Source organism: Rhinolophus ferrumequinum, chromosome X, assembly GCF_004115265.2.
Source record: "Rhinolophus ferrumequinum isolate MPI-CBG mRhiFer1 chromosome X, mRhiFer1_v1.p, whole genome shotgun sequence".
NCBI classification, from domain to species: domain Eukaryota; kingdom Metazoa; phylum Chordata; class Mammalia; order Chiroptera; family Rhinolophidae; genus Rhinolophus; species Rhinolophus ferrumequinum.
The window spans coordinates 16718435-16744709 of record NC_046284.1 but is presented as its reverse complement, the minus strand read 5'-3'; the positions used below and the strand labels follow the sequence as shown (position 1 = coordinate 16744709).

Sequence of the window (26275 nt, the reverse complement as noted above, 5' to 3'; positions counted from 1 at the left end):
GATAGCTGTGACCCCGAGGTAGCCAAGCAAACCTTCCAAAACCAAGTCGTTTGTAATATCTGTAAATACAAATATTTATCTAGGGCTTTTTCTTGGCACAGATGTTTGCTAAAATTTCTAATACCAACCAGGTTATTTGGCCAAAATTGCTCTTCAGGCATAGAAATACACAACCGTATTTCTCAGTCACACATCAGAAAGCAGTAGAAGCTCCAGGCAGCAAGTCTTTGGCAAGAGTCAGACAAGCTACATCGTAGTCTGTGCCCAGGGGCTGTGGATATCATTCAGTCTGGCCTAACTAGCCCATTAAACGGCAAGATGTCTAATTCACCTCTAATACAGACAAGAAGCACCCTTATTATCATTACATGGGAATTCTTAGCTCCCGTTACTTGAACAGAGGTATTCAGTTGTAACCATCAGGACCAGAATAGAACAGTGTTGCCCAAATTTGCTTGGTGATGAAAATCACTTGGGGTCAGGGCCAACTTCATGAGCTTGTGACCAGTGCACTTGCAAAGGGTCTTGCGTTCAGAAGGATCCCTCACTTGGAGCTCAAGGCTTTGCATTTGTGTTTTGTAACTCAAGTCCCATGAGACAATGAGGCACGCTTGCTCTGGAGACTTGGAACCTCCAATCATTGCAGTCTCACCTCTCACCACCTCCAGGGGATGAATTCTTGACCTCCCGCTCCCCTGTCCCCTGGTGCGTTGACCAGCCTTGCTTCCCCCTCTCCACACTTGCCCAATGACCACTGTCACCCCCCTACCCATGGCACACTGGCATACTCTCCCTCTTCATCCCCAATAGCTACTATTGTCACCCTCCTCCTGCACAGTGACAGGGAAAGTAGAGGTGGGGTGTACACACCCTGTGCTGTCTTGGGAGGGGGCATGGCCACATGGCATCTCAGGACCAAAAATATGTCCTGAGGGTGAATGGCGAGGGCGAGCTCCTTGCCTACCTCCATTGCAGGTACTGAGCACATCCTGGCATGGAAGTTGCAATCCCTTGGGAATCGCCTCTCTGCGGGTGATTGCTGCAGTGGGCCAGTGGGAAGGGAAGATTGATTTACCCTTCCCACTGCTGGGGCACAGGGCATCAGGAGGGTGACTGGCAGGAGGGGGGAACCTGACAGCTGAAGGGTGTGTCTGTGCTTGCATGCTACATCGCAGGGTGCAGCCCCTGGATGCTTGTGAATATCTGCCCTCCCAGTAAATATCCCCCATATCTGAGGGAGCATGACATTAAATAGTAAATTAAAAACCCCCTTACAGGTTGCCAGAGGCCACAGAAGAAAGGGAAGAGTTCTGTATCTTAGTGTCTTCAATGCCATTTTTTCCTGGCTTTTGAACTGGGGGTACTGCATTTTCATCTTGCCCTGACACCCACAAATTATGTAGCCAGATCTGCCTGGAGTGAGCACTTTGAAAATGTAAAGGTCACCAAGCCTTGGAAATTCTGAAACAGAATTTCTCAAATTTAATTATGCATAAGGATATTCCGGAAATCTTCATTTTCTCCTGTTCCACTCACCAAATAATCTGATTATATGTGGGTGGGTCCCGAAATCTGCATTTTACAAACATCCCAGATGATTCTACTGCAATTGATCCACTGACCACACTTGGAAAATTACTGGGTACTTAGAAGCATAGATTCTGAAGCCAGGCAGACTAGGGTTTGCATCTTATCTTCACTACTAACTAACCTTAGGGTAGCTAACGTGTATATAAGCTTCAGTTAGCTCATTTATAAATGGAAATATTAATATCACTCCCCAAAGTGTTGTATTAAGTGTACATAAAACACTTAGCAGAATGATTAGTCCATAGTACGTCCATAATAAGTGTTCAAATAACTTAAGGGGGCGGCTGGTTAGCTCAGTTACTTAGAATGCAGTGCTCGTAACACCAGGGTTGCTGGTTCGATCCTCACATGGGCCACTGTGAGCTGCGCCCTCCACCACTAGATCGAAACCACTACTTGATTTGAAGCTGATGGATCCTGGAAAAACACACTTAAATAAATTTAAAAGTTTAAAAAAAAAATTAAGAAGATAGTTAAGTCTGGTGTGGGGGGTTGTGTACACTGATGTTTAATATACTATTATGGGAGTTTTCCTTTATATATTTTATTTATTTGGAATTACGAGTTTTCCCATATTTTTTACAACTTTTCAAAATTAAAAGCAACAGCTAGAACGAGAGGAAAAGCTAGAGTATGGAAAAGGGGGTCAGAAGCTTGCAATGAGTCAGCCCTATAGGTCTCCCGGTAGGAGAAGGCTGGTGCTTCCGTGTCTAGGACTTAGTAGGTGTTCAGCCAATTGAATTCAGGACAAAAAGAATCTTCACTAGAACATGGCCCGAGGACCTTCTCACACTCACACTAAAAGGTACTGAGCTCTCCCTTTATGAATGGGCTTGCTTATGCCTCGGCCTATGTGTGCTTTAGCAAAAGGGCGTTTGTTGAGCAGCAGTTTAGCTCAGTTGGTTAGACCAAAGTGCTCTTAACGACAAGGTCGCCGATTCGATCCCCACATGGGCCAGTGAACTGCGCCCTCCATAACTAGACTGAAAACAACTACTTGACTTGGAGCTGATGGATCTTGGAAAAACATACAGAATAAATAAAAGTTTTTAAAAAAAGGGCTTTTGTTCACAGCGGCTACTAGTCAGTGCCCACAGAGGGTTTACCGAATGTTGAGTGTGCCCTCTAGCGTTCACCCCTGTAGTGTTCACCTTCTCAGCTTTCATCCTGCAGAGGTGGGTCAAGGCACTTGCTTACCCTGGAATTGAAATTCTCCAAGTTGATCTAGACATTCAGGTGGTGAAAATAGTCATTGTCCATTCTGATCGTGCAATGAATCTGCAAGCGAAAGATTGGATTGGCCTCTTATAATGCCCAGGCTCAAAGCAGCGCTCAAATAGCTTTGTCCACTTTGCCCCCAAATAAGGCACAAGTTAGTACCCCTTTTAGGACAAGGACAGCTGACATATCCAGCCAAGGGCAGCAGAATATGGTTAGGGACGATAGGAGGAATGCATGAGCCCTACTTATCCTCGTTGTCTGGACAGGTCTTGTTTCATAGTATTCCGGTTTGGAGAGGGCTTGAAAAGACCTGGAAAAAAATCAGTTTTTCGCTTCAAATAACCTGTTGCAGAAAGATTTCCACCTGCACAGACAGGAGACTCAATAATAACTCTCGGTTTCGAGGAAGCAAGTCAGTGCATTTCCGAGTGTGTACAATTTGTGCCATCACAGAATCTGACTCACCTGGAAAAGGAATCCGAGGGCCCCGAAGCACCCAAAGAAGCCGTTCCCTCATATTTGCCTCATCTAGAGCTCCCCCTGGCTCTCCCTGCATGTTCTCTTCAAGACAGTTACAGGAACGGCTTTTGTGATCCTGCTCCAGAAACACTAATTCATCTGCAAAGCTGACACTTTCCAGAAACACTCCAGTTTTGCCAGCACCAGAAGCCAACTTTTTGCCCACTCCTATAAACAGCACACATATTTATTTTGTTCTGGATCAAATATATCATGCCATAAGATCCCTAACTTTATTTCCACAGGTCCTTCTAAATGGTAAAATCGATGCGTTCTGTGGAGGTGCCATCGTTAATGAAAAATGGATCGTGACTGCAGCCCACTGTCTCAAACCTGGTGATACTATTACTGTTGTCGCAGGTAAACAAACAAGAAAAGCTAGTAGTCTAGCGTCAGTATCTTCTATGTGACTGGTATATCATATTTTACTAAGCCCTAATAAGATCATTACTAAGTAAGTTGGGCTAGTGGTAGAGGGGCCATATTTTCAAAACCCAACTTGTTCCATCTTCCAAGCCCCCCAGAGTGCTTTTGGTATACCTTCATTGGCACTCATGTCAGTGGGGGACAATTATTTACTGACATCTCCATTTCCCCACCAGACTGAGCCTTCCGCAAAGCTCTGTCATTATCACTGATCTTTGTATCTCTGGTGCCTGGCACAACCTGTAGCGGGCCCTCAGCTAACATTGAATGAACGACCGTGCTCCCCAAAAGGGCTCAAAATACTTGAAATGGAGAAAGTCTAGGATAGTTCAATGTAAGTAGATTCATTATCACCTGTGAACAATGTAAGACTTGTAACAGCAAGACTTGTAACACCCATCTCTATGATGAGCCCTAAACCACTTTCGGGTCTGAGAAGTCTGCATTGGCCCTCATTACATTTTACCCAAATCATACCAATTAAGATTGACACTTGGCTTTCAGATTAATTCAGTGATGCCAAGTGGACACTTTGAAAATCTGTTTCTTTATGTGAAAGACTATTTGTGACTGAAGAGGAATTTATTTTCAATGGGTGACATGCCATTTAAGTAATGCCAGTTCAGTAAGTGATGCTAAGTAGACACTTGGAAAATGTCTAAAAAGAAATTTATTTTCAATAGGTGAACATAACACGGAGGAGGACGAACACACGGAGCAAAAGCGAAATGTGATTCGTGTTATTCCTCACCACAATTACAACGCAACCATTAATAAGTACCACCATGACATTGCCCTTCTGGAACTGGATAGACCTTTAACGCTAAACAGCTATGTAACGCCTATTTGCATTGCTAACAGGGAATACACGAACATCTTCCTCAAATTTGGGTCTGGCTATGTGAGTGGCTGGGGGAAAGTCTTCAACAGAGGGAGGACAGCGTCAATTCTTCAGTACCTTAAAGTTCCACTGGTTGACCGGGCCACCTGCCTTCGGTCCACAAAGTTCACCATCTATAATAATATGTTCTGTGCTGGCTTCCATGAGGGAGGTAAAGATTCGTGCCAAGGAGATAGTGGGGGACCCCATGTTACAGAAGTGGAAGGCATCAGTTTCTTAACTGGAATTATTAGCTGGGGTGAAGAGTGCGCAGTGAAAGGAAAATATGGGATATATACCAAGGTATCCTGGTATGTCAATTGGATTAAGGAGAAAACAAAGCTCACTTAGAGAAAAATGTATTTGTAAGACTGGCATATTTGGCATTGAAAATGAACAAGGTCCTTTACTAACTAATCGGTTTCCATCTCTTTAGATTTGAATAAATACATTCTATGAATACTGCTTTCTCTCTTTACAGGGAGAAGTCTATCTAGAATTCACGTTTTACTAGAATACGTAGATTAGAAAATGTAATCACTAGAGAAATAAATTGTGGTAGGGATTTGGGACCATTCCTACAGGTCCAGCCCTTGACAAAACTGTGAAGTTAACGTCTTCATATTGCCCACCAGGCATTATGTCTCTCCACGGGGGCAACTCCCAGATTCTCTCTCCTTAGCAGCATTCCATGTTCCAGATCTTTCTTACTTCTCCCACCAAACATCAACATTGATTAGATCTGTATCCAGGATATTTGGTCTAGTCCATCACAAGGCTGGCACCACACTCATAAAGGGACAACACAGGAGCTTCTGACAGGTTAAATCTCATTAGAAACACTTCTTCTTCTGTACCCTTATTCCTGCATCCTTTATCTTTTTCAACTCCTAATCTTCAAGTCTCTCTCTCTCTCTCTCTCTCTCTCTCTCTCTCTCTGTCTCTCTCTCTCTCTCCCCTACCCTCCCTCCCTCCTTCTCTCCCCAGTTCCCTCCCCAGGCAAAAAGGAGGGACGGGGAGCTTCATACTGTTTTCCTGGAATACACAATTATATATGTCTATCAAACCCAGACTTGCTTTCAGTTTGATCTTGGACTTGCTGTTCAGACCATAGGGAATGAAATAAAAGCCTGAAGAACTTGGGGGAAAAGTTGCTCTCAGAGCATCATGTTATTAAAATACATACACCATGGAAGGAATGACCTATCAGAACAGTTCCCTAAGAGCTTGTAATTGTGCTGCTCTGGAGGTCTGACTAGAGATGGTTCCAGGAAGGCAAACTGACATGTCACTGTAACTAGAAGTGTTGATATAACCCAGGTGTATTGTGCCCCATCTGGGAAAAAAACCAAAAAACTGTTAACAGAAAGGGAACAGTTTGCGATCTAGAACCAGTAGTGTCGGCAAGGAAGAAATCATCAGTGTGTCTCCAGTACTGATCAGGAATAAGGAAGAAGTTGCCCAGACCAAAGAACGTGAACATCAGGTCTCCTTAACTAGTGCAGCCCCACAGTGGAGAAGAGCGCGTCAGGCTCACAGGCATGAGTCACTCTAATGAGCCAACTAACTTTCCCTTTTCCGGTTTCACGCTCACCAAGCAACTTCTTCATTATAATGAGGCCTTCTATATTGAATTTTCTAGAGGGTTGCTGACCAAGCAACATATATACTCCAATCTGTTAGACACAATATTTCCCTTTAAGAATTAATAAGCTGGTGTTCTGGTTCATACCTCAGCTTTCTGTGAATTTGGTTGATGGGAATCGGTCACTCTGTATTTAATTACATGTGGCACTGGCTGACAAAATCAGGTTTGGGAGCACTGTGACGCCACTGAGCTGTTGCTTCCTTTGCCCTCACCTCGCCCCCAGCCAGGCCTTACTGATTTCTTTCGTTATTCTAGTGAATGCCTTTTAACTTCAGTCTTTTAAACACAAGTATCAATAAAAGTACTTTTCAATTTCTCCAAAGGCGTTTCTTGTTGAATCACAGAGAAGTATCCCAAACACAGCAGAACACACAGAAGAATGTGTCCGAATGCAATACGACACAGCAGAGATTGGATGGGGTTATCCCCCCAGCTTTCACGTGAGGCAGTGTGGACCCACCTGGGACAGAATTGAGTTTAAGCAGCGGTTAATATGTTCTTACATAAGTCACTCCACATTTTGGGCTTTGTTTGATCTCTCCATTTGTATAATGAGGGAGTTTGACCGGATGCTCTCCAAAGGCCCTTGTTGACCTTGATAGTCTGTGATTTCATTCCTTTATTCAAAAAATATTCAACAAGGGCTTACTGCGTGCCAAACACCAACTGCGTCCACTAACTTTGGATCCACATTTATATATTTTGTGAGTTAACTACAGTGGTGTATGTGAATTGCTTTGACAGTGCCTACTCCATTACTACATAGTAGATGCTCAATAAATGTGAGCTGACTCTGAATCCATGTTCATTCCAGAGTAGAAACGAGTTCTGTATTTAGTGTCATGAAAGGAGGCCATACTTAAAAACAGTAAGTGGGATGGAGGTTTCCTGAATAAATGAAAGAAATTGGTTCTGCTATTGTTGGCTAAAGCAGGGAAAGAGAGAGGAGACACTGTAATTGTCCCCCTGATGTTTAAGGAGGATACTAATTCATGCATGGCAACCTGTTTCTTCACATTTGAATGACTAAAGGTCTGTAGTCCCCAGTGCTCTGCAATTGGTAAAAGTGAGCCACTCTGGCCTTGTTACCATGGAGACCACCCTGACAAAGGCAGCAGTGGGGTGGAGCTCCTGGGCCCATACATCTCCAAGCCACAGTTATTCTTTTACCCACGAGCTCGAAAATGACTGAATTGATCATGAGCCACCTACAGCCTGTTGCCACCATTAAACGGGTAGGTCCTTTAAGCCCACCTAAGAGTCAGGAGCTTCAGAGTCCTTGTATGGCATTTACAGTCGCCATACAAGAATCGTTAGTGCTTTTAAAATTGCTGCAGGTACTTAACCTAAATGGGCTGAAACATGCTTATGCAATATTGGGAGTGACAGATTAAAACAGAACGCTTGCTGAATGAAGAAAAGTGCGTTCATGCAGAGTGGTCGTTTTAACTTGCTGTTTAACTGCTTTTGGTTCTTTTGAATACTAGTAGTTGCTTCGTGGTGACATGAACGAAGTACGATTCAATTTCCTCTGCCAAGGGAAAAGGAAAGGGTTTCCTCCCCCATTCTCCTGAAGCATGACAGACCATTTCATAAAATTGCCTCATTATAATTTTGCAACAACTTGTGAATGCTTCCAGTCCAATCAAAAGATGTCAGAGCTGCAAGGGCCCTTAGACACCATCCAAACCACTCTGCCCATTTAACAGATGAGGAAATTGAGGCCAAGATAAGACCAGAGCCACTAGATCTCAGGTCTCCCATTCCATACTACAAAAGCATAATGCTTTCCACTGGACACTGTCTATATGTTTAGAGCACGTGGGGGAACTGCGTGTTGGTGGCAATCCTTTCAGCAAACCTGGGACTGAAAACTGCCTGGACTTCTTGCTAGCGATGCTCTAACTGACAAACAGGTGACCAAATCAAGACCAAGAGAGCCCAGAAAGCACTAGAGTGGCCGTCAAACGCCGTGTTTCCCCGAAAGTAAGACCCAGCCGGACAATCAGCTCTTAAGGCGTCTTTTGGAGCAAAAATTAATATAAGACCCGGTCTTATTTTACTATAATATAAGACCCGGTCTTTAATATGATTATATAATACAATATAATAATATAACATAATACCGGGTCTTATATTAATTTTTGCTCCAAAAGACGCCTTAAGAGCTGATTGTCCGGCTGGGTCTTACTTTCGGGGAAACACGGCAACAAACTGGAGCTGCAGTCCCCGCCTCCTAGCAGACACTCAGTAAGTACACATGGAATGAACCTGTGCTGCTGATGCCTGGCTTTTAGCCCAACTGTGAGCTCTGGGCCTTCCAGATGTGACAATGGACTTCTAGAGCAAGTTCATCAGTGTCATCTGGCACTGTCATTCCGGCAACATTTCAACTCGCTTCATTGCAACTCTGCGGGGTAAGACATGTGGCACAGCGAGACAGCAGGCCATTCCAGAAGCTGTTTGAGGGTTGAAGGAAGGCTTCAAAGGCCCACTGAAGCTGAGATTCTAACAGTGCAGTGCAGACGTGGGTGACTGGTAAACACTTCAGTGAAATACTTCAGTGGCGGACAGGCCCGTCAGAGCAAAGCACTCAGGAATCAGTGCTCTTTTTGAATCTGAAGCGTATGCCACCTCGAAATCTCATGGTGGAAACCACACCGAGTAACATGTTCTGCAAACTATGGAGGCTGCTGAAGGAGTCACAGCAGGCAAAAGACGGTAGCACTCCCAGCCTTTTCAACCAGTCCAAGTACACAGTTCATTCTACGCCTTTTCCCTACCGATCCTTTTAAGGCAGACCTTTTTCACCCAGGGTTATGGCTTGCCTTGAGATTTCCAGAGTTCATCTCAACCTCTAGTACGGATAAAGGTATCAGAAGGGAAGAACAGCAGGCAGACCCTTATACATAAAGAGGCAACAGCTTCTATAACAGGAGCAAATTCTCTCCACACCCTCACAGGACAGTAGTATTTCGAACTCCTGGCCAGATTATTTCACTCGGGTAAGAGAGTTACCTCCTTGGTTGAGAGAAAAATGGAAACAGGAATGGGGATATCCCTGATTCCAAAGACTTCCTTTCAAAAGGTTGCTTCATTGCAATGTTAAATATGAGATCCTAATCTATAAAATGTCGCCAACATAGTAAATAAATGTCCCAGATGCTGTCACTCCTACACTTTTAGAAATGCTGTAGTATATAGCTTCTCCAGATCAATAACCGTGAAGTGGCTTAAGTGCTGACCTCATAAAGAAAAGGGGTCTCGTGATTTATACATTACATGCTTTAGTATAAAAATCTAGTTTCCTCTTGGAATATTCTACAAAAATAAGCTTGCCTTTTCATGATATGAAAATTCAGCTCTAGGGGGATGGCCAGTTAGCTCAGTTGGTTGGAGTGTGGTGATAATAACACCAAGGTCGCCGGTTCGATCCCCACATGGGCCACTGTGAGCTGCGCCCCGCCCTTAAAAAACAACAAAAAAACCCTCAGCTCTAAAAGTAAGAAGCCAAATTAAGACTGCAACAAGTCTCTGAGAAACTCAGTGCATGCTCGTTAACAAACCAATGTATGAATGAAATGGGAGGAAAAAAGCTACTACCAACCACATCAGTGCAAAACTCAGTCATCTAAGGTGGGGATGAGATAGTCATCCTGAATCCATAAGGGAATACGCCACAGGAAGGGAGACAGACAAATATAGAGAGACCTCCTACATTCATTGCCTTCCAAGGATATAAAGAGGAGTTGTCACTAATTTCCAGGATATGTAAAAAAGATGAGCCTAGACTATGGTTACAGCCCTGGCCTTTTCATCTACTGGTAATATTTACTGCTTTTGTGTTTGTGTTCTCCAAAGCTGCAATAACCTCTCTTGTCTACACTTTGTCTCCTCATTTTGGTAGGTATTTTGTGGTTGGTTGTACCTTGTTTTTTCGTTTGTTTGTTTTCTCTTTTGAGTCAACTCTTGGCTTTCGTTTGGGTTTTGAAGTTTTATATCTGAATCAAATTGTCATTCTTGGTCACAGAGATTTAATGTCCCCCAATACACCTCCCATATTTTCCACTGTTCATACCCTCTTCCACATGCTGTTTCTAGTCCTAGATGATCATGCTAAAGATCAGAATCTTTGCTTCCTTAGATTAGAAAATGTAAATTTGGGTAACAGATATGCTAAAAGGATAGCAACACATTACCTAATGGTGGGTTATAATTCAGAAATCTTAGCACACTCCAAAAAGGAATTTTACTGAACACTTCCTATGGTCCCAGAACTATATTTCATAAGACACAATCAGTGATGTGCTGAAACTGGCTTATACCAACTCACAAATGCCAATTTTGCAATTTTGCCAATATCTGAACTCCCAGTTCAGATATTTCATGTCAGTAGCTTGAAATCTACCATGGTATGGATATTGATACCATAGATATTGACAAATGCTACAAATATGTATTTTTTGAGAGACCCCGTTGTTTAACATTCACCAACATACTAATGGGCATAATCTAATTATTTGACTAACAATTCATCATTTTTATAGTCCTGCTACTCAATTATTGCTGAGTGAGCAATAAATACACTGTAAATTAAAATGGAAAGTTGTTTAAGGAAGCTAAATGTTTGAGCTAGAAATACTGATAAATCAGACCTTTAAAGTTGTTCTCAGATGGCAACAAGTAGTTATTTTATGCTATAAAATGTAACATTTCTTAAGTGCAAATATTTCTTCTACACAACATATTCAAACATTGTTAAATCAACAAAGTTTTATTCTATGATAGTTTTCTGCTGCTGTTAGTTCACAATTTGTAAAATATTTATAAAGACTGCAGAAAAGAGTTCTTAACTGTTATTTTCAGCCAGCATGTAAGATTAAAAAAAGAAAATTCCCACAGGAATGTGTGGAGGGCAAGTTTAGCACAGGGTTTCACTCTACTTCAATCATCAGGGGACAAGGCATATTCCACTTTTCCACTACTAAGTTAAAATGAACAGAATTTCTTATTGTGAAATGTTTGACATATAAAAATGTACAGAAAATAATATGATGAACTCCCAAGTATCACGGAACTATCATCCTAAATTTCCTATTAATCACTATCCAGCATACCATAGATTTTTACCATAAATTATCAATTAAAAATACACGTTTTGTTTTGCATATTTTAAGACTTTTTACAAATGCAATCATATTGTATCTATTCTACAACTTGATTCTTGTGAGATTCATTGATGTTGACGTATGTGGCTCTAGGTCATTCATTTTAACTTTTATATAGTATTTGATTGTATGATATACCATAGTTACCTATTCTTCTGTTCATGGGCATTCATGTTGTCTCCAAAAGTTTTACTCTTCTAAACAATTCTGCTATAAATATTCTGGAGACCCATGTATCTCCTAGAGCACGTGTGTTTCTCTTGGGTAGGTATAGTTGTGGAATTGCTAAGCCATACAGTATTCACTTTAACCTCAATTGGTATTAGCAAATTGCTCATGAGAGGGTTGTGCCAATTTATGCTCCCAGTAGTTTCATGTCCTTCCCAATACCTGCTGATTTTAGACATACAGGCAAATTTTTAAGTTATTAATATTCATATGTAAACGGCCTGCTTTGCATTGAATTCAGGGGTTTTAAAACTAGTTGTAAATATACAGGTATAGCCTTGTGTCCTCCCCAGGGTCAGAACAGAGATCATATTAGCTTCTAATATTAAATTCCAAAATTTCTACTATGAGTTTTCCCTTTAAGCATTTTTATTACAGTCCACTTAGTTACTAACATTTTGTTTTCATTTGATTTCTCATAGGTTGGCACGGAAAAGAGGGCATTCACTATCAAACTGAGATAAAAACTATTAACTAAATAAATGCCTAACCACTATGCTATACACCTGAAACTAATATAATATTGAATGTCAATTATATTTTTAAAAATATATAGTCATGAGATGTAAAGTACAGCCTAGGGAATAGTCAATGGTATCGTAGGGGGTCAGAAGGGTAGTAGACTTGTTGGGGTGATTACTTTGTTAGGTGTGTAAACGTCTAATTACTGTTGTTTTTGTATACCTGAAACTAATAATAAAAAAAAGACTATTAAAAAAAAATCCTCAGCATGTCCAGTTCTTATCATGCTTCAAATATTTGACTTCCTTCCCTACTCCATTATAGTTTAATTTCTTCTCTAACCTGGTTGTATTTGGTTGGTTATTTTCATAGTAATCGAGTTAGTGAGTCTATCTCACAAATACTTAAGACAAAATGTATCTTTGAAATGGTTTACATTTTATTGTGGTTTAGCTTTAAGGAAAGTTTCATTTCATACCTTAAGGAATATATCCTCACAAAGTCCAACCTCATTGGTTGTTCTCAATTCACAATTAGTTCTATTTGGTGGACATGCGCTGAAACTATCTCCTCAGAATTTAATGTGCTAATTTGTACATGTGAAAATGAGGTGATCAACATATATTAGGTAGGCCCTCACCAATTGCAAGGGAAAACTTAAGACTTGAATATGTTATGATGAGCTTTAAGACAGAAAATACATTTTGAACTAAAAAGGATACAAAAAAAAGCACCTGTGGTCAATTTTATTAATGTTCTTATGAACAATATAAAGGGTTTAGGTTTTGCTTTAACATGGCTTCATTCCTAAGCATTTTGCTGTCCTTGGGCAGTGCCCGAGAGAGCAACTGCAAACTGACCATTCCAAATCAATGTAGGGAAGTGTACTGAAATATAATAAAAATGATTTGGAGATCCAAGATGGCAGAGCAGATAAATGCTGTGCTTTCCTCCCCCATGAACATACCAAAATTACAACTAATTATAAATTGTTCTAAATTATAGAACAATCAACCTGGAGAACCATTTGAAGTCTGGCTGAAGTTTTGTAACTAAAAATAAAAAGAAGAAGACGCGTGGAGACTGGTGGAGGGGGGAGACACAAAATGGTCTGGACCCACACCCATGTGTTGGCAGTTGAAAATCGGGAAAGATACCTCAGCCACAGAGGTTCTCCAGAAAGGAATGAGGGACCCCAGCCCCCCAAACGAAGCTCCCCAGCCCAGAGTACTGATGCTGGGAAGAGGAGCCCCCACAACTTCTGGCTGTGAAAAACAGTGGGGGTTCCAACAGTGTGGGTGGGATGGAAGGTTATGGGAAACCCAGACATCCTCTTAAAGGGCCTGTGCAGGCACTCACGCTGGGCTCTGGTGGACAGTGCCTCTGGGGGCATTAGAGACATGTGGGGAGAGACTGAGTTGTGTAACTTCTGGGCGAGGATAGGAGGAACAGTCCTCATTTTCCCTGTGTGGGGCCCTCTTCCTGTGCATCCAGCAGGCAGGCGCCATCTTTCCTGTGTTGAGCCCGCCCCCACCACAGTCAAATCTGAATCTGATTGGCCTGGTGAGCTCTGCTGCTTCAACCTGCTGTCTCACTGAGACCCTGCCTCACACAACTTGCTAGTGCAAGAGGCTTTATCAGCAGCTGAACCTTACGGGAGCCAGCAGGTGGCAGCAGGCCTTGGACTGTTCTGGCTTTGTGTGGAGCTACCCCAGGCCTGGTACTGGTGGCAGCCACCCTTGGTTCACAGCATGGCCTCTCCCACACGCCTTCGGGTACAGCACAGGCAGCAACCAACAGTGGGTCACTTTGTAGCTCCTACTAGGTATTCCTTGGCCAGTGACAGGCAGTGGCTGACCTGGGCCTGCACTGGAGCCCCTCCCAAGAGGCCCGGGAACCTACATACTTGGAGGTTGGCTTCAGACCACAGCAGAGCACCACCCAATTAGCCCCACAAGTGGCACACACAAGGGGTGGTCTCAACAGGCACTAGAGACCCCTGGGGCAAATCCCGCTCCATGGGGTAAGTGCCCTGCACAGTAGCCCATAAGCTATAGATGTGGCCAAACACCACAGCCAGTCAGCTTGAGGGTAAATACCACCCACTGACATGCCAACAGCAATCAGGGCTCAACCTACTACAGAAGGGCACACACAAATCACACAAGGAACACACCTGGAGCACCTAGATCAGGTGACCTGGGAGACTGTGCCACTAGGCCCTACAGGACACCTACTTCATATGGCCACCTGGCAAGATTGGGAGACATAGCAGCCCTACCTAATACATAGAAACAAACACAGAGAAGCAGCCAAATTGAGGAAACAAACAAATATGCCCCAAATGAAAGAATAGGAGAAAACTCCAGATAAAGAATGAAACAAAATGGAGGCAAGCATCCTACCAGAGGCAGAGCTCAAAACAGTGTTTATAAGGATGCTCAAGGAACTTAGTGAGAAACTTCAACAAAGAGACAGCAAGCATAAAAGAGGATACAGAAACCATAAAAATGAACCAGTCATTTTTATGGTGAAGAATACAATAACTGAAATGAAGAATGCAATAGTGAAGAATACAATGAAGAAGTGAAGAATACAATAACTGAAATGAAGAATGCAATAGAAGGAAATCACCAGCAGACTAGATGAAGCAGTGGACTGAATGAGTGATTTGGAAGACAAGGAAGCAGGAAACACAGAATCGGAACAGCAAAAGGAAAAAGAATCCCAAAAATGAGGATAGTTTAAGAGACCTCTGGGACAACATCCAGTGTAACAACATTTGCATCATAAGGGTACCAGAAGGAGAAGAGAGAAAGCAAGGGACCGAGAAACTATTTGAAGAAATATTGACTGGTGAAGGAAACAGACATACAAGCCCAGGAAGCGCAAGAGTCTCAAAAAAGATGAACCCAAATTGGCCCACACCAAGACACATTGTAATTAAAATGGCAAATGTTAAAGACAAAGAGAAAATCCTAAAAGCAGCAAGAGAAAAGCAGGTAGTTACCTACAAGGGCAATAACTACCTACAAGGGCAAATATTACCTACAATGGCAATAACTACCTATCTATCATCAATTGCTTTCAATGTAAGTGGATTAAATGCTCCACTCAAAAACACAGGGTGGCTGACTGGATAAGAAAACAAAACCCTTACATATGCTGCCTACAAGAGACACTTCAGATTGAAAAACACAGACTGAAAGTAAAGGGATGGAAAAAGGTATTTCGTGAAAATGGAAACAAACAAACAAGAAAAGCTGGGGTAGCAATCCTTTTACCAGACAGAATTGACTATAAAATGAAGGCTATAACAAGAGTCAAAAGAGGACCCAGTAATTTATCCAAAGAAAACCAAAACGCTACTTTGAGGGGACATGTGCATCCACATGTTCATTGCAGAATTGTTTACAATGGTCAAGATGTGGAGGCAGCCTGGGTGTCCGTCGATGGAAGAATGGATAAAGAAGAGGTGGTACATATATACGATGGAATATTGCTTGGCCATGGAAGGGAATGGGTTCTTGCCATCTGCAGCAGCACGGATAGACCTGGAAGATGGGTATTGTGCTGAGCGGAATATGTCAGACAGAGAAAAACAGATGCAATGTGATTTCTCTTATATGTGGAATCTAAAGAACAAAATAAACCAACAAAACAGAAACTGACTCATATAGAGAACATTTTGATGGTTGCCAGATGGGAGAGGGGTTGTGGTGGTGGGTGGAAAAGGGGAAGGGATTAAGAAGTACACATTGGTTGTTACAAAGTAGTAATGTGGACGTGGTATAGCATAATAATTATAGTAAATAATAGTGTAATAACTACGTATGGTGTCAGAGGGGTACTAGATTTATCAGGGCGATAGATTGGAGGAGGGTTGGGGACAGGGTGAAAAAGGGCTTAAGAAGTACAAATTGGTAGCTACAAAGTAGTCATAGGAATATAAATAAAGCATAGGGAGTCTAGTCAATAATCATTACTATGTACAGTGCCAGGTGGGTACTAGACTACTCAGGGGATCACTTCTTAAGTTATATAAATGTCTGACTACTATGCTGTGCACCTGAAGTTAATGTAAAATAATATTGAATGTCAACTGTCACTGAAAAATTAAAAAGTGGGGGGAAGGTGAAGGGCAATGAGGTTTAAATCTCCAGGTATAAAACAAAGGAGTCATGGGGATGTAATATACAGCACGGGGAATATAGTCAATAATATTGTGATAGCGTGGTACGCTGTCAGATGGTTGCTGGACTTATCATGGTGATCACTTCTTTAGGTACATAAATGTTGAATAACTATGGTGTACACCTGAAACTCATATAATATTGTATGCTAACAATATTTTTAATGAAAACCTTTTAAAAAATGACTTTTTTGACAATTACTTGAGACTCGATTCATTAAGCACTCTGGAGTCTACAGTCCCTGTGGGAACCTTATTCCCGTGGTCAGTGCCTACTAATGCTATGCATGTTTCTTAGAGAAAGTGTGAAATTGGATTGATTTCTGACTAAACCCACACAAAATCATTAGCCTAATTTCTGTTCAGGTGGAGCATTTTTTATACTTCCTTACAGTTCCAAAAACATTCTTTGAAAGTATCTGTCTTCTTAACAGAATATTATAGCCCAGATATGGGTGGCTTTCATGATAAATATATTCTCTATATTATTCATACATAATTTTGGAAATGTCAAGAATGACATTTACTCTTCAGCCAACATAGAAATAAAAACTTGAATACACATTTTAATTTTCTAGGCGTTCTTCAGAAATGCAGTAACGTATTAACTATTAATAGTTCCATGATGGTGCTTCCTCAAAAGAGCTCAAAATAAATTTAAAGACAAAGAAATAGTTGATCCTGTGTGGGATGCTTACTAAGACAATTGAAACAATCTCATTTTTTTTTTAAATGGAAGATTCAATCAAGCCAATTTGTTAGGTTTTTGTCTCCCATCTATATTAAGACACAGTTCTAGAACCCAGTTCCAGAAGCTGTGGAAGAAATCATTAAGTCTGGCAAATCCAACTAAGAGCCCTTTGCAAGCAATGGTTCAGCAAACAGCTGCAGGTGTCTAGATGCTTTCCAGATTTCCCTGGGCTCTATTACAGAGAAGCGGATTTTTTCAGGATGTGGAAATATCTACTCTTAAACATGGCTATCTAACCCTTGGAACCTCATTTATCGCTATCCTACAGATTTGGATGAAGAAACTTTTTCTGCAGAACAGTTTATCCTAGTTCTGGTCACATCTGTCTATCTCTGTGTCTGTTTCTCTGAGAGAATCATGAAGTAAGGCTGAAGTTAAACATTTGACTCAAAATACTTGTGGTGCCTTTAGGGTATCACTGATAAATGAAAGGAAAGGAGTTTTCAATGCATGATTGATACCGTACTAAGCTAAAAAAATATGTGAATAAATTTAAGGTTGGATATTTTTAATGTGGAATTAATGCAAGTACATTTACATTGTAAGTACATTTACAATGTAATTAAAATTTCAAGACTTAAAGGGAAATTACTCCTATGTTTTATAGTAACACATTTATAGCCCAATAAAATGAATACAGTGCAGTTACATATACAAATACGTATACAAATATAGCATCCGTTGTACAGTGATTAAAACATTAAAAGACTATAACTGTATGCTTGAATCCGTCAAATTCACTATTGTCTTAAATGATTAAAATCCCTAGTTTAATACCATGAAATTAAAACATTTTGTGCAGAAGGGCATCATTATTCAAAAATTTTACCTCCTAATTCTGGCTTCTAACCACAGGATCAGCACACAAGAGAAATGAATTTTAATTTCATTTTGTTGTTGTTGTTGCAGAAGCATTAATTAAGTGAAATATCAAATAAATGGACAAGTTCATGAGTGAGTTATAAATCAACCATCATAAATTCCAGCAATTGTACATTAGAAGATGTATAATTTGCAGGTAACTTTGAATAAAATACAACTAGTATGGCATACAAATTGTCACATCAAATGGTACCAGTGACATAAACTATGATCTTGATATGATACACAAACCTATTTGAAAGATAAAATGTTTATGTATTACAGTTATTGTATTTATTATTGTAAAACCATTCATCAAAAAAACATGCACCTAATATGCCAACTTGAAAGTAAAACCCACAATCCATGATTCAAAAGGCAGCAATTTCAAACCACTATCTTTCGTGGTCCCTGATATGAAATGCTCCAAGCATAAATTCAACACTGCATGCAACAACGGGTCCTGTGCTCTAAAACAAGTGATCACACTGTTTATACACTTCAAAGAAAGAGAGCTACACATATATTATCAAAGGAAAACCTTAGGAAGAAACATAACTTAAGAAAACCTGTACTAGAACAGATTTTTCCAAAAAATTCAAAAGCAAGACACTGGAAAGTAGAGCTTTGTAACAGGAACACCTCTTGTGCAAATGTGAATATTTAACTTAAAGCTGTGACATGTGTATCTAAATTTCAATGCACAAAATGTAAACTTCAACAGATTCTAACTACAGGCGTTTTAGCTTTGGATCTTTCAAAAACTGTAAGACAGCTCAAAAAACCCTAAATACCAGTCAAAGTGCAAAAGAGGTCCTTCAGAACATATCCCTTTGGTATATTATAGTCACACTGATAACAGAATTAAACAAACTAGCAGTTAACAAAGGGGTTTTTAAAAATCTCTGATTATCTCTCATCTCTCTTTGGATTTTTGTTTTGTTACCGAAAAGTCACCAACAAAGTTACAGGTAAAGCGTTTTACCTGCAAATGTTCAAAATAATTGATTTCCGGGTTTTTAGATGGAATCTGAATGCATGCCATGAAAAATCCTACTTGGAAACAAAATAGCACTGCCATTTTCAGCTGCGGGGAATGGAAGGTGGCAAGATGGCTTCTTTGCAAGAATGAGACAATCTGTGAATGACGAAGTCCATCTCAGTCCTGAGGAAATTCTGGGAATGTCATGGGCAGCATAGGATCATCCTGACTCTTGTGCTGTTTATCTGTACACGTCTAAGGAATAGAATCTAGTTCCCACCTCCAAAGGAAATCTTATTTTTACAAGTCTATTCATTCTCCTTTAATTCAAGGGGAACTGAGTTTCCTTGTGTTACTCAGAGCAGCATCTACAAAATAATGAAGAATGATGTTAATACTCAAGTGACTTCTAAGGCCAAAAATGTCGTCTGCGCTATGATTTCTAACACTAAGAATAATGTTCAAGATGGAATCAGTTAATTTGGGGGAAATTGTGACATTAGAACTACGTAATTGGCTTTTGAAAGTATTCAAAATGTTCACATCTTAGACTTTATCCTATTCTAACAGGTATACATTTTTAACATTGTAAAGTGCTCAATTTAGCATGTGCACTGTTTCTTTGTATTTGTCTGATACTCTTTCCTGGTTAGTGCTTTTTCTGCCCTGTATAAGAAATTGTTAACCACTCAAAGTCATGAAGATATTGTCTCGTGCTTGCTTTTAGAAGCTTTATGATTCTAACTTTTATGTTTGTGTCTGTGATCCAACTCAGATTAATTTTTGTGCAGGATGGAGGTTCATTTCTTTTTCCATATGGATACCCAGTTGCTCCAGCACCATCCGTTTAAACAACCTTCCTTTTGTTCGTTTGACTTGACACCTTGATTGAACGTTAGTTGATTATGTATATGTGGGCCTATTTCTGAAATCTCTATTTTTCTACACCACACTATATTCACTACTGTAGCCTTAGAGGATCTTGAACTCAGGTATGTTAGTTAGTCCTCCAAAGTTTTGAGATTCTTCTGTTCTAGATTCTTTGCCTTTCCATATACATTTTACAATAAACTTGTCTTTACCTTTTTTTTTTTCAAAAGGGCCTGCTGAGATTTTGATTGCATTAAGTCTATAGATCAATTATCAACTTTGAGATTTCCAATCCTTGAACATGGTATATCTCTCCCTTTATTCAATCATCTTAAATGTATCTCAGCAATGACTTGTCGTCGGTAGAGAAGCCTTAGACATGTTGTTCGATTTATTTCTATTTATTTTGTTTTGTATTATCAATGTGAATGTTGTTTTCTGAAATTTCATTGTTTCAATTTTTTTGGTGCTAGGATATAGCATTACAATTTATTTTGTATAATGAGTTCGTATACTTTGGCCTTATAAAATTCACTTATTACTTCCAGTAAGGCATTTTTGTGTATAGATTCCTAATAGTTTTGTAAATACACATGATCTGCTAAGCATGACAGTGTTGCTTCTTTTCTAATCTTTTTGGTTTTTATCTCTTTATTGTGAGTTATGGCACTGGCTAGGATTTCCAGTATAAATGTTGAATAGAAATGGTGAGACTGAATATCCTTGGCTTGTTCCCAATCTTAGGGGAAAAGCTTTCAACATTTCACCATTAAGAATGATGTTAGCTGTGGTTTTTCCTAAGTGCACATTAGCAGATTAAGGAAATTCCTTTTATTCTTAGTTTGGTTGAGAGGTTTTATCATGAATAAGTATGGAGTTTTGTAAAGTACTTTTCTTCATCTATTGAAATGATTACATAATTTTCCCCTTCATTATGTTAATAAGGTGACTTACAATGATTTTTAAGTATGTAATACAAGTATTTAAAGTTATACATTTCCCTCCCCCTTTAGCTGCATCCACAAATTTTGATATGTTGCATTTTCATCCAACTTGAAATAATTCTAATTTCTCTTGTGCTTTCTTCTTTGCCCCATGTGTTGTTTAGATGTGTATCATTTCATATCCAAATATTTAGGGATTATTGATTTCTAATATAATACCTTTTGAGATTTTATGATTCCAGTCTTCTGAATTTTACTGAGCCTTATTTTATTACGTAGCATATGATCTATCTTGGTGAATGCTCCAGGTATACTTAAAAATAATGGTATATTCTGTAGTTGTTGGGTGTAGATTTTTAATAAATGGCAATCAGTTCAGGTTGGCGATATATCAGATTCTTCTGATTACTAATTATCTAAATAATTTAGGAGTTCAATAACTTTCTAAATAATTTCAATAGTTTTCTAAATAATTTGACAATTAAAACAGAAAACCTTTGAAAGGTGACCCACCCAGATTTAGAGTACTAAAACAAACAAACAAACAAACAAACAAGAAATGACTCTATTTGTGGGATTCCCATGGGACCCAATATTTATATGGAGCCCTATCACCCTTAGGTTTTGTTTCATGTCATAAATAAAATTTAAAACCAAACAAGTTACTCCCGGTCCATTAGATTCATCTAAGCACGGTGTACCATTACCTAAAATTTAAGTGCAAGTCCAAAACTAGAAAGTCAAAGGGAATATGTACGTATAATGGTAATCTTGTTCACAAACAAACCTGTTCTCTTGTTTGTGTGTGTGCCACCTTTTTATAGACAGCTCATTATCACTTAGGGCAAAAATCTCACAATGATACTAGTTCGTATACAGAAATTTTACGAACAAAGGTTTGGCTTAATAGAAAGGAATATTAGGGTAGTTTTCATTGCTTCGTACTACTGTCACACATTAAGTCTTGGGCACAGACACAAAGAACTCTGTGTGTGTGTGTGTGTGTGTGTGTGTGTGTGTGTGTGTGTGTGTGCGTGTGTATGTTGCAGAAACCTACCATAAGGACATAACATGCTCTGAGAACTAAATGAAAACACACTGGTAAAGCATTCTTGGATAGTAAGGCTGGTACCTTAAAAGCCTATTATTGGTATTTCGTTCTGAAGGATCTCTTATAAGACACCACAGTATCTGAAACTCTCTTTCAAACTTATCAACCTTGTAGGGAAAATTTTTAAAAATCTTTCTTCATTAATTAAAAACTATTAAAGGAAAAAAATTAAATCCTAGCTAACATAATACGCTTGCAGCTTCATTTCTAAGCGCAAAGAGGTCCTTACCCTATGCCAATTGCATATTTGGTAAAGCTTTAATAATTTTAGCCTTTAAACAAGTAGTATACAGTCTGTTCATATTATACCTGTAACTTTGGTATTCCGAAACCTATAGTCACCGATTATAATCTGCAAACTGTTTCCTGGAATCAGGCCTTCTTTTCTTCTGTTTAGATTTTTCACCAACCTAAATAATAAATGAATTAGTAGCCAACAATGGTAATATTACCAGAAAAAACCCAAAGACATTGCATTGCAGCTCACATCTTCACAAAGCTATTGCATGTATTCAAAGACCTTCATGACATTGTTCTTGAGTCCTTTGAGTAACCTACAAAGGACTTAGGTTACTAGCAAAAATGGTTATTACTGTAATGGTACATCATTAATTTTCACCCTCGTGACCATTAGGGTCAGAGTACACCGTCAGTGCAGCATTTTGGTTAAAGATATTGACACAGTGAAGACAGGATTATTTCATATAAAATTTCCAAGATTTATGGAAGCTTCATTCAGCCTTCTTCCAAACAATATTTCCTTCCTGCTTTGGGCTCTCTAAAATTAAACAGCATATTTGGCAGAACCATCTTTGCAATTGGGGCTCTATGAAGTCAATGCATAAGGATAGAATAAGGCTGCAAAGTCAATATTTGAAATGATAAAGAGAAGTGTGGCTATGTCGTAACGGAGCAAAGCATGGTCCCCGGCACGTAGTAGGCATTCATTAAAGATGTGATGATTTAATGAATGACAAATTACCACATGTAAGGTGATCTGTAGCCATTACAAAGCCAGATGTATCAGGTGGAACGTCTCGGCCACAGGTAAACCAAACCACAAGAGAGCATGCAGACTCATAGCATTTCATTCTTTCAAAGCATTTTTTCACTCACCAAAGGTTAACATTCCTTTCAGTGAGCTAGATAGGCATGGCTGAAGCAATGAAAATGAAACACTGATAAGAAATGTGATATTTCTGCTTCCTGAGACTGTATAACAAAGATACAAGTAAAGCAGAACATTTGATTAGATATCCATGTGCCCCAGGCAGATGCCGTCACAGGCATGGAGAACACACCTACCATCGACCCTCAGCATCCTCATGGAGAAGCTGAATGACATCTCCATTTCTAATCAGGAGGTCTTCTGAGCCTCTCTTCCTGCAATCTGCTAGGGCTTTATATTTGCCTGGAGACTGTAAGGTGGTTTTGAGAAATTACATTATAAATTGAATAGCAAAACTACTTTGCACAAGTGCATGCTCTGAGACATAAAGCATTCACACGCTACTTCAATGGCAAATGTGGCAGCTGCAGCAGCTTTGCAAGAACAAACAAACATGAAGCAGTTTGTGATGGGGAAAAAAAGCAGAACGTGTTTATTTAACCTAAAGAACTCACTTGTATTTGCAAAAAAGAGAATTACAGCATGAACTACACAGAAAGTAATAGAGCACAACTAATTTAAGTTACATGAATTATAAGCATAAATCCAGAAAAAAACCATGAAAATAATTTTTCAATATTGTTATTTGTAAACTACTCTCATGAAAAATTTATCCCAGCACATACAAAAGGCAATAGCGCTGAACGAGTATTAACTAATGTCCACAAAAGGACTTCTGGGCTTTATCCTGTTTTGCACCAGTAAAACTAGTGGGTACAGAGCTCTGAGTCCAATAAAAGCAGATTAAATCGTAATGTTGTGCTTTACTTGGCCTTATTTTTTTGCAGCTGTAATTTTAACTGGATTCATTAATAAGCTAAACAATCCTCGGCACACTTATTACATTTGGTTACAAAGTAGATGGAGAAGGAATAAATTTCATGTCCCAAAGTATTCGGAGATGAGAATTTTTCCAGTATAATATCTTACACACTGAATACATGATTTCAAAACATAAGCGTGCTATAATTTAAAAAATGTTTTGAATGAAAGAAAAAATTATGTGATGCCAACTCTTTGTACACTCATAAGAATCAACCTGAAAACAATATCTGCATCACTTGGGCTGAACATCTTTTGAGCCAGTACTTTTATCAGATGGGCTGAAGAACAGGCAAGAAAGAGCTACTTCCCAGCTAACATAGCAGCTTCATTAAAATAGGAGAGCCATCTTCCACATGGGCCTCTGCTTGGGAAGCAGCGCCATTTTTCCTGACTTTTTGATTGATAAAATGAGGCTAAAAGAGCAGCTCATTGAAATCTATTTTGCTTTTTTTTTTTGGGGTGGGAGTCTCTCTTTTCTTTCTTTTTTCTCTTTTGTACGCACTGAATTGTTCTTTTGTACATTTTTCTTAGTAAGACATCTTAGGGAATTATTGGGAGGAGAGAGGAAAACTGATAGGTTTTCCTACATTCCCCTCCCCTGTGATTAAAGGATTCATCAGCTTTGCATATTTGCTTTATTTTCTGACACCATGGTTGGGAAAATGCTTACTGAAGACTTGGTCAGTTCCTGACAATCCCCCTCACTGAACATCTACAGCAAATGTTTAAACCCAGACTGGCTTCCCCTGACTTTTCACTCACATCTGAACAACTACCATCCTCAGACAATACGAATTACAAAAATGGAAGACCTTTGGGTGTCCCCGACATCCTTTCAAGGGTCTGCAAGGTCAAGCCTACATAAAGACATTACTTGCCTTTTCACTCTCATTCTCTCACAAGTATACAGTGGAATTTTCTAGAGGCTACCTGATGTGTGATAGCAGAACAGACTGATTGAAAAAGCAGGTTAGAGACTTGAAAAAATATCTAAAATGCCATTCTTCTCACTAAGTATTTTGTCTTGAAAAATGTAAATTTTTAATAAAAATGTTATTCATATGAAATTATAATGGGTTTATTAATATTTTTAAATAATGAATACATAATTTTATATTCCTCAGTTTTAATTTATAATATGGTAAATATCAATAGATGTAAACAAGAGCTCTTTGGGGTGCTTGATAATTTTTAAGAATGTAGAGCGTTCCTACATCAAAAAGTTTGAACCCTGCCAGTCTACACCATTAACTCTGGACAAATTTCTTACCAGCTCTGAGCCTCAGTTTCCTCCTCTGTCGATTGCAGATAATAAAGCCTGCCCTCCTCTCGCTGATATTATGAACATTAAATGTGAAATCATCTTGTAAAGTATAAACTTCCATACAAGTTTATGGTCATTGTATCATTAGTAGAAAGAACATTCTGTTACTTTCTTTTATTGTGTTTTTTTTTTTTTTGATATAACAGAACACTTAATTACATCAGTTCTTGTCAACACACAGTCATTTAATGATGATTATATTGGCCATTTCCATTCGTTGGCAGGAGGCTCTTCCACTAAAGGCTCCCATGATTTCCACTCTATCATTTTTCTTGTCAGATTTAGTTCATTTTCAGCCTGAAGAATCACCTCTTCTATTTGGCTACCCTGAAGTGGGTCTTCTAATTTTTTTACCATCTGTTTCCGCTTTAACCACTTCTCATCTATAATCTGTTCTGTATACTTTCTATATGCTGTATTTTTAGGGATTTGCTCATGGACATCAAGGATCATTGTGTACAATATTCTTAGCCTCTCATGTGGACTTTCACATATACAGCCAATCCCACAAGGCCAGTGGTCTTCTTCAGCACACCCACCACAACGGTGTTAAGTACCCAAGTACCATTCTGGTCCTTTTCTTTTTTCTTTTCTTTTCTTTTCTTTCCCTTTCTCTCTTCTCTTCTCTTTTCTTTTCTTAAACTTTTATTTATTTAAATGTGTTTTTCTAGGACCCATCAGCTCCAAGTCAAGTAGTTGTTTCAATCTAGTTGTGGAGGGCACAGCTCACAGTGGCCCATGTGGAGATCGAACCGGCAACCCTGGTGTTACGAGCATCGCGCTCTAACCAACTGAGCTAACCAGCTGCCCCATTCTGGTACTTTCTTAAAGAAAGCATTCAAGTTGATGCTCTGCAGCTGTGTGGTTATCCATGCCCTTATCCCCTTACCCGACTATTAGAACTGCCAAATTGATTTTGTTCCTCTGAAGAGCCCCACGGAGCAGTCCATTACCCTCCAAGCTGGTGACTTCAGAAAAAATGAAGATCTACCCTAAACGGCGCTAACTTCCCTCTAATAATCCACTAGTTTCCTAACAACATCGTGAAACTATTTCTTTTATAAAATGCTTACTTTTACCCTAAAACAACCTCCTTTAGTTATAT

General features: G+C 39.4%; 2 protein-coding genes and 1 pseudogene across 3 annotated transcripts in view; 1 reads left to right on the top strand and 2 right to left on the bottom strand.

Annotated features, from left to right (window-relative positions):
• F9 (coagulation factor IX) overlaps window positions 1–6606 on the top strand; it is a 31815-nt gene extending 25209 nt beyond the window's left edge. The window contains exons 7-8 of the mRNA XM_033116147.1: window positions 3576–3690; window positions 4440–6606. Of these exons, the coding sequence (XP_032972038.1) occupies window positions 3576–3690; window positions 4440–4987 (663 nt within the window). The 3' untranslated portion in view covers window positions 4988–6606. The remainder of the gene's footprint in view (window positions 1–3575; window positions 3691–4439) is intronic.
• Window positions 6607–17771: 11165 nt separating this feature from the next.
• Window positions 17772–26275, bottom strand: part of MCF2 (MCF.2 cell line derived transforming sequence) — a 77994-nt gene continuing 69490 nt past the window's right edge. For both annotated transcript variants that reach the window (XM_033115366.1, XM_033115283.1), the window contains 3 exons: window positions 23159–23271; window positions 22163–22263; window positions 17772–19296 (listed from right to left, as the gene is read on the bottom strand). In XM_033115366.1, coding sequence (XP_032971257.1) covers window positions 19256–19296; window positions 22163–22263; window positions 23159–23271 — 255 coding nt within the window. In that variant the 3' untranslated portion in view covers window positions 17772–19255. The remainder of the gene's footprint in view (window positions 19297–22162; window positions 22264–23158; window positions 23272–26275) is intronic.
• On the bottom strand, window positions 25366–25983 carry LOC117024501 (NADH dehydrogenase [ubiquinone] 1 alpha subcomplex subunit 5-like; annotated as a pseudogene).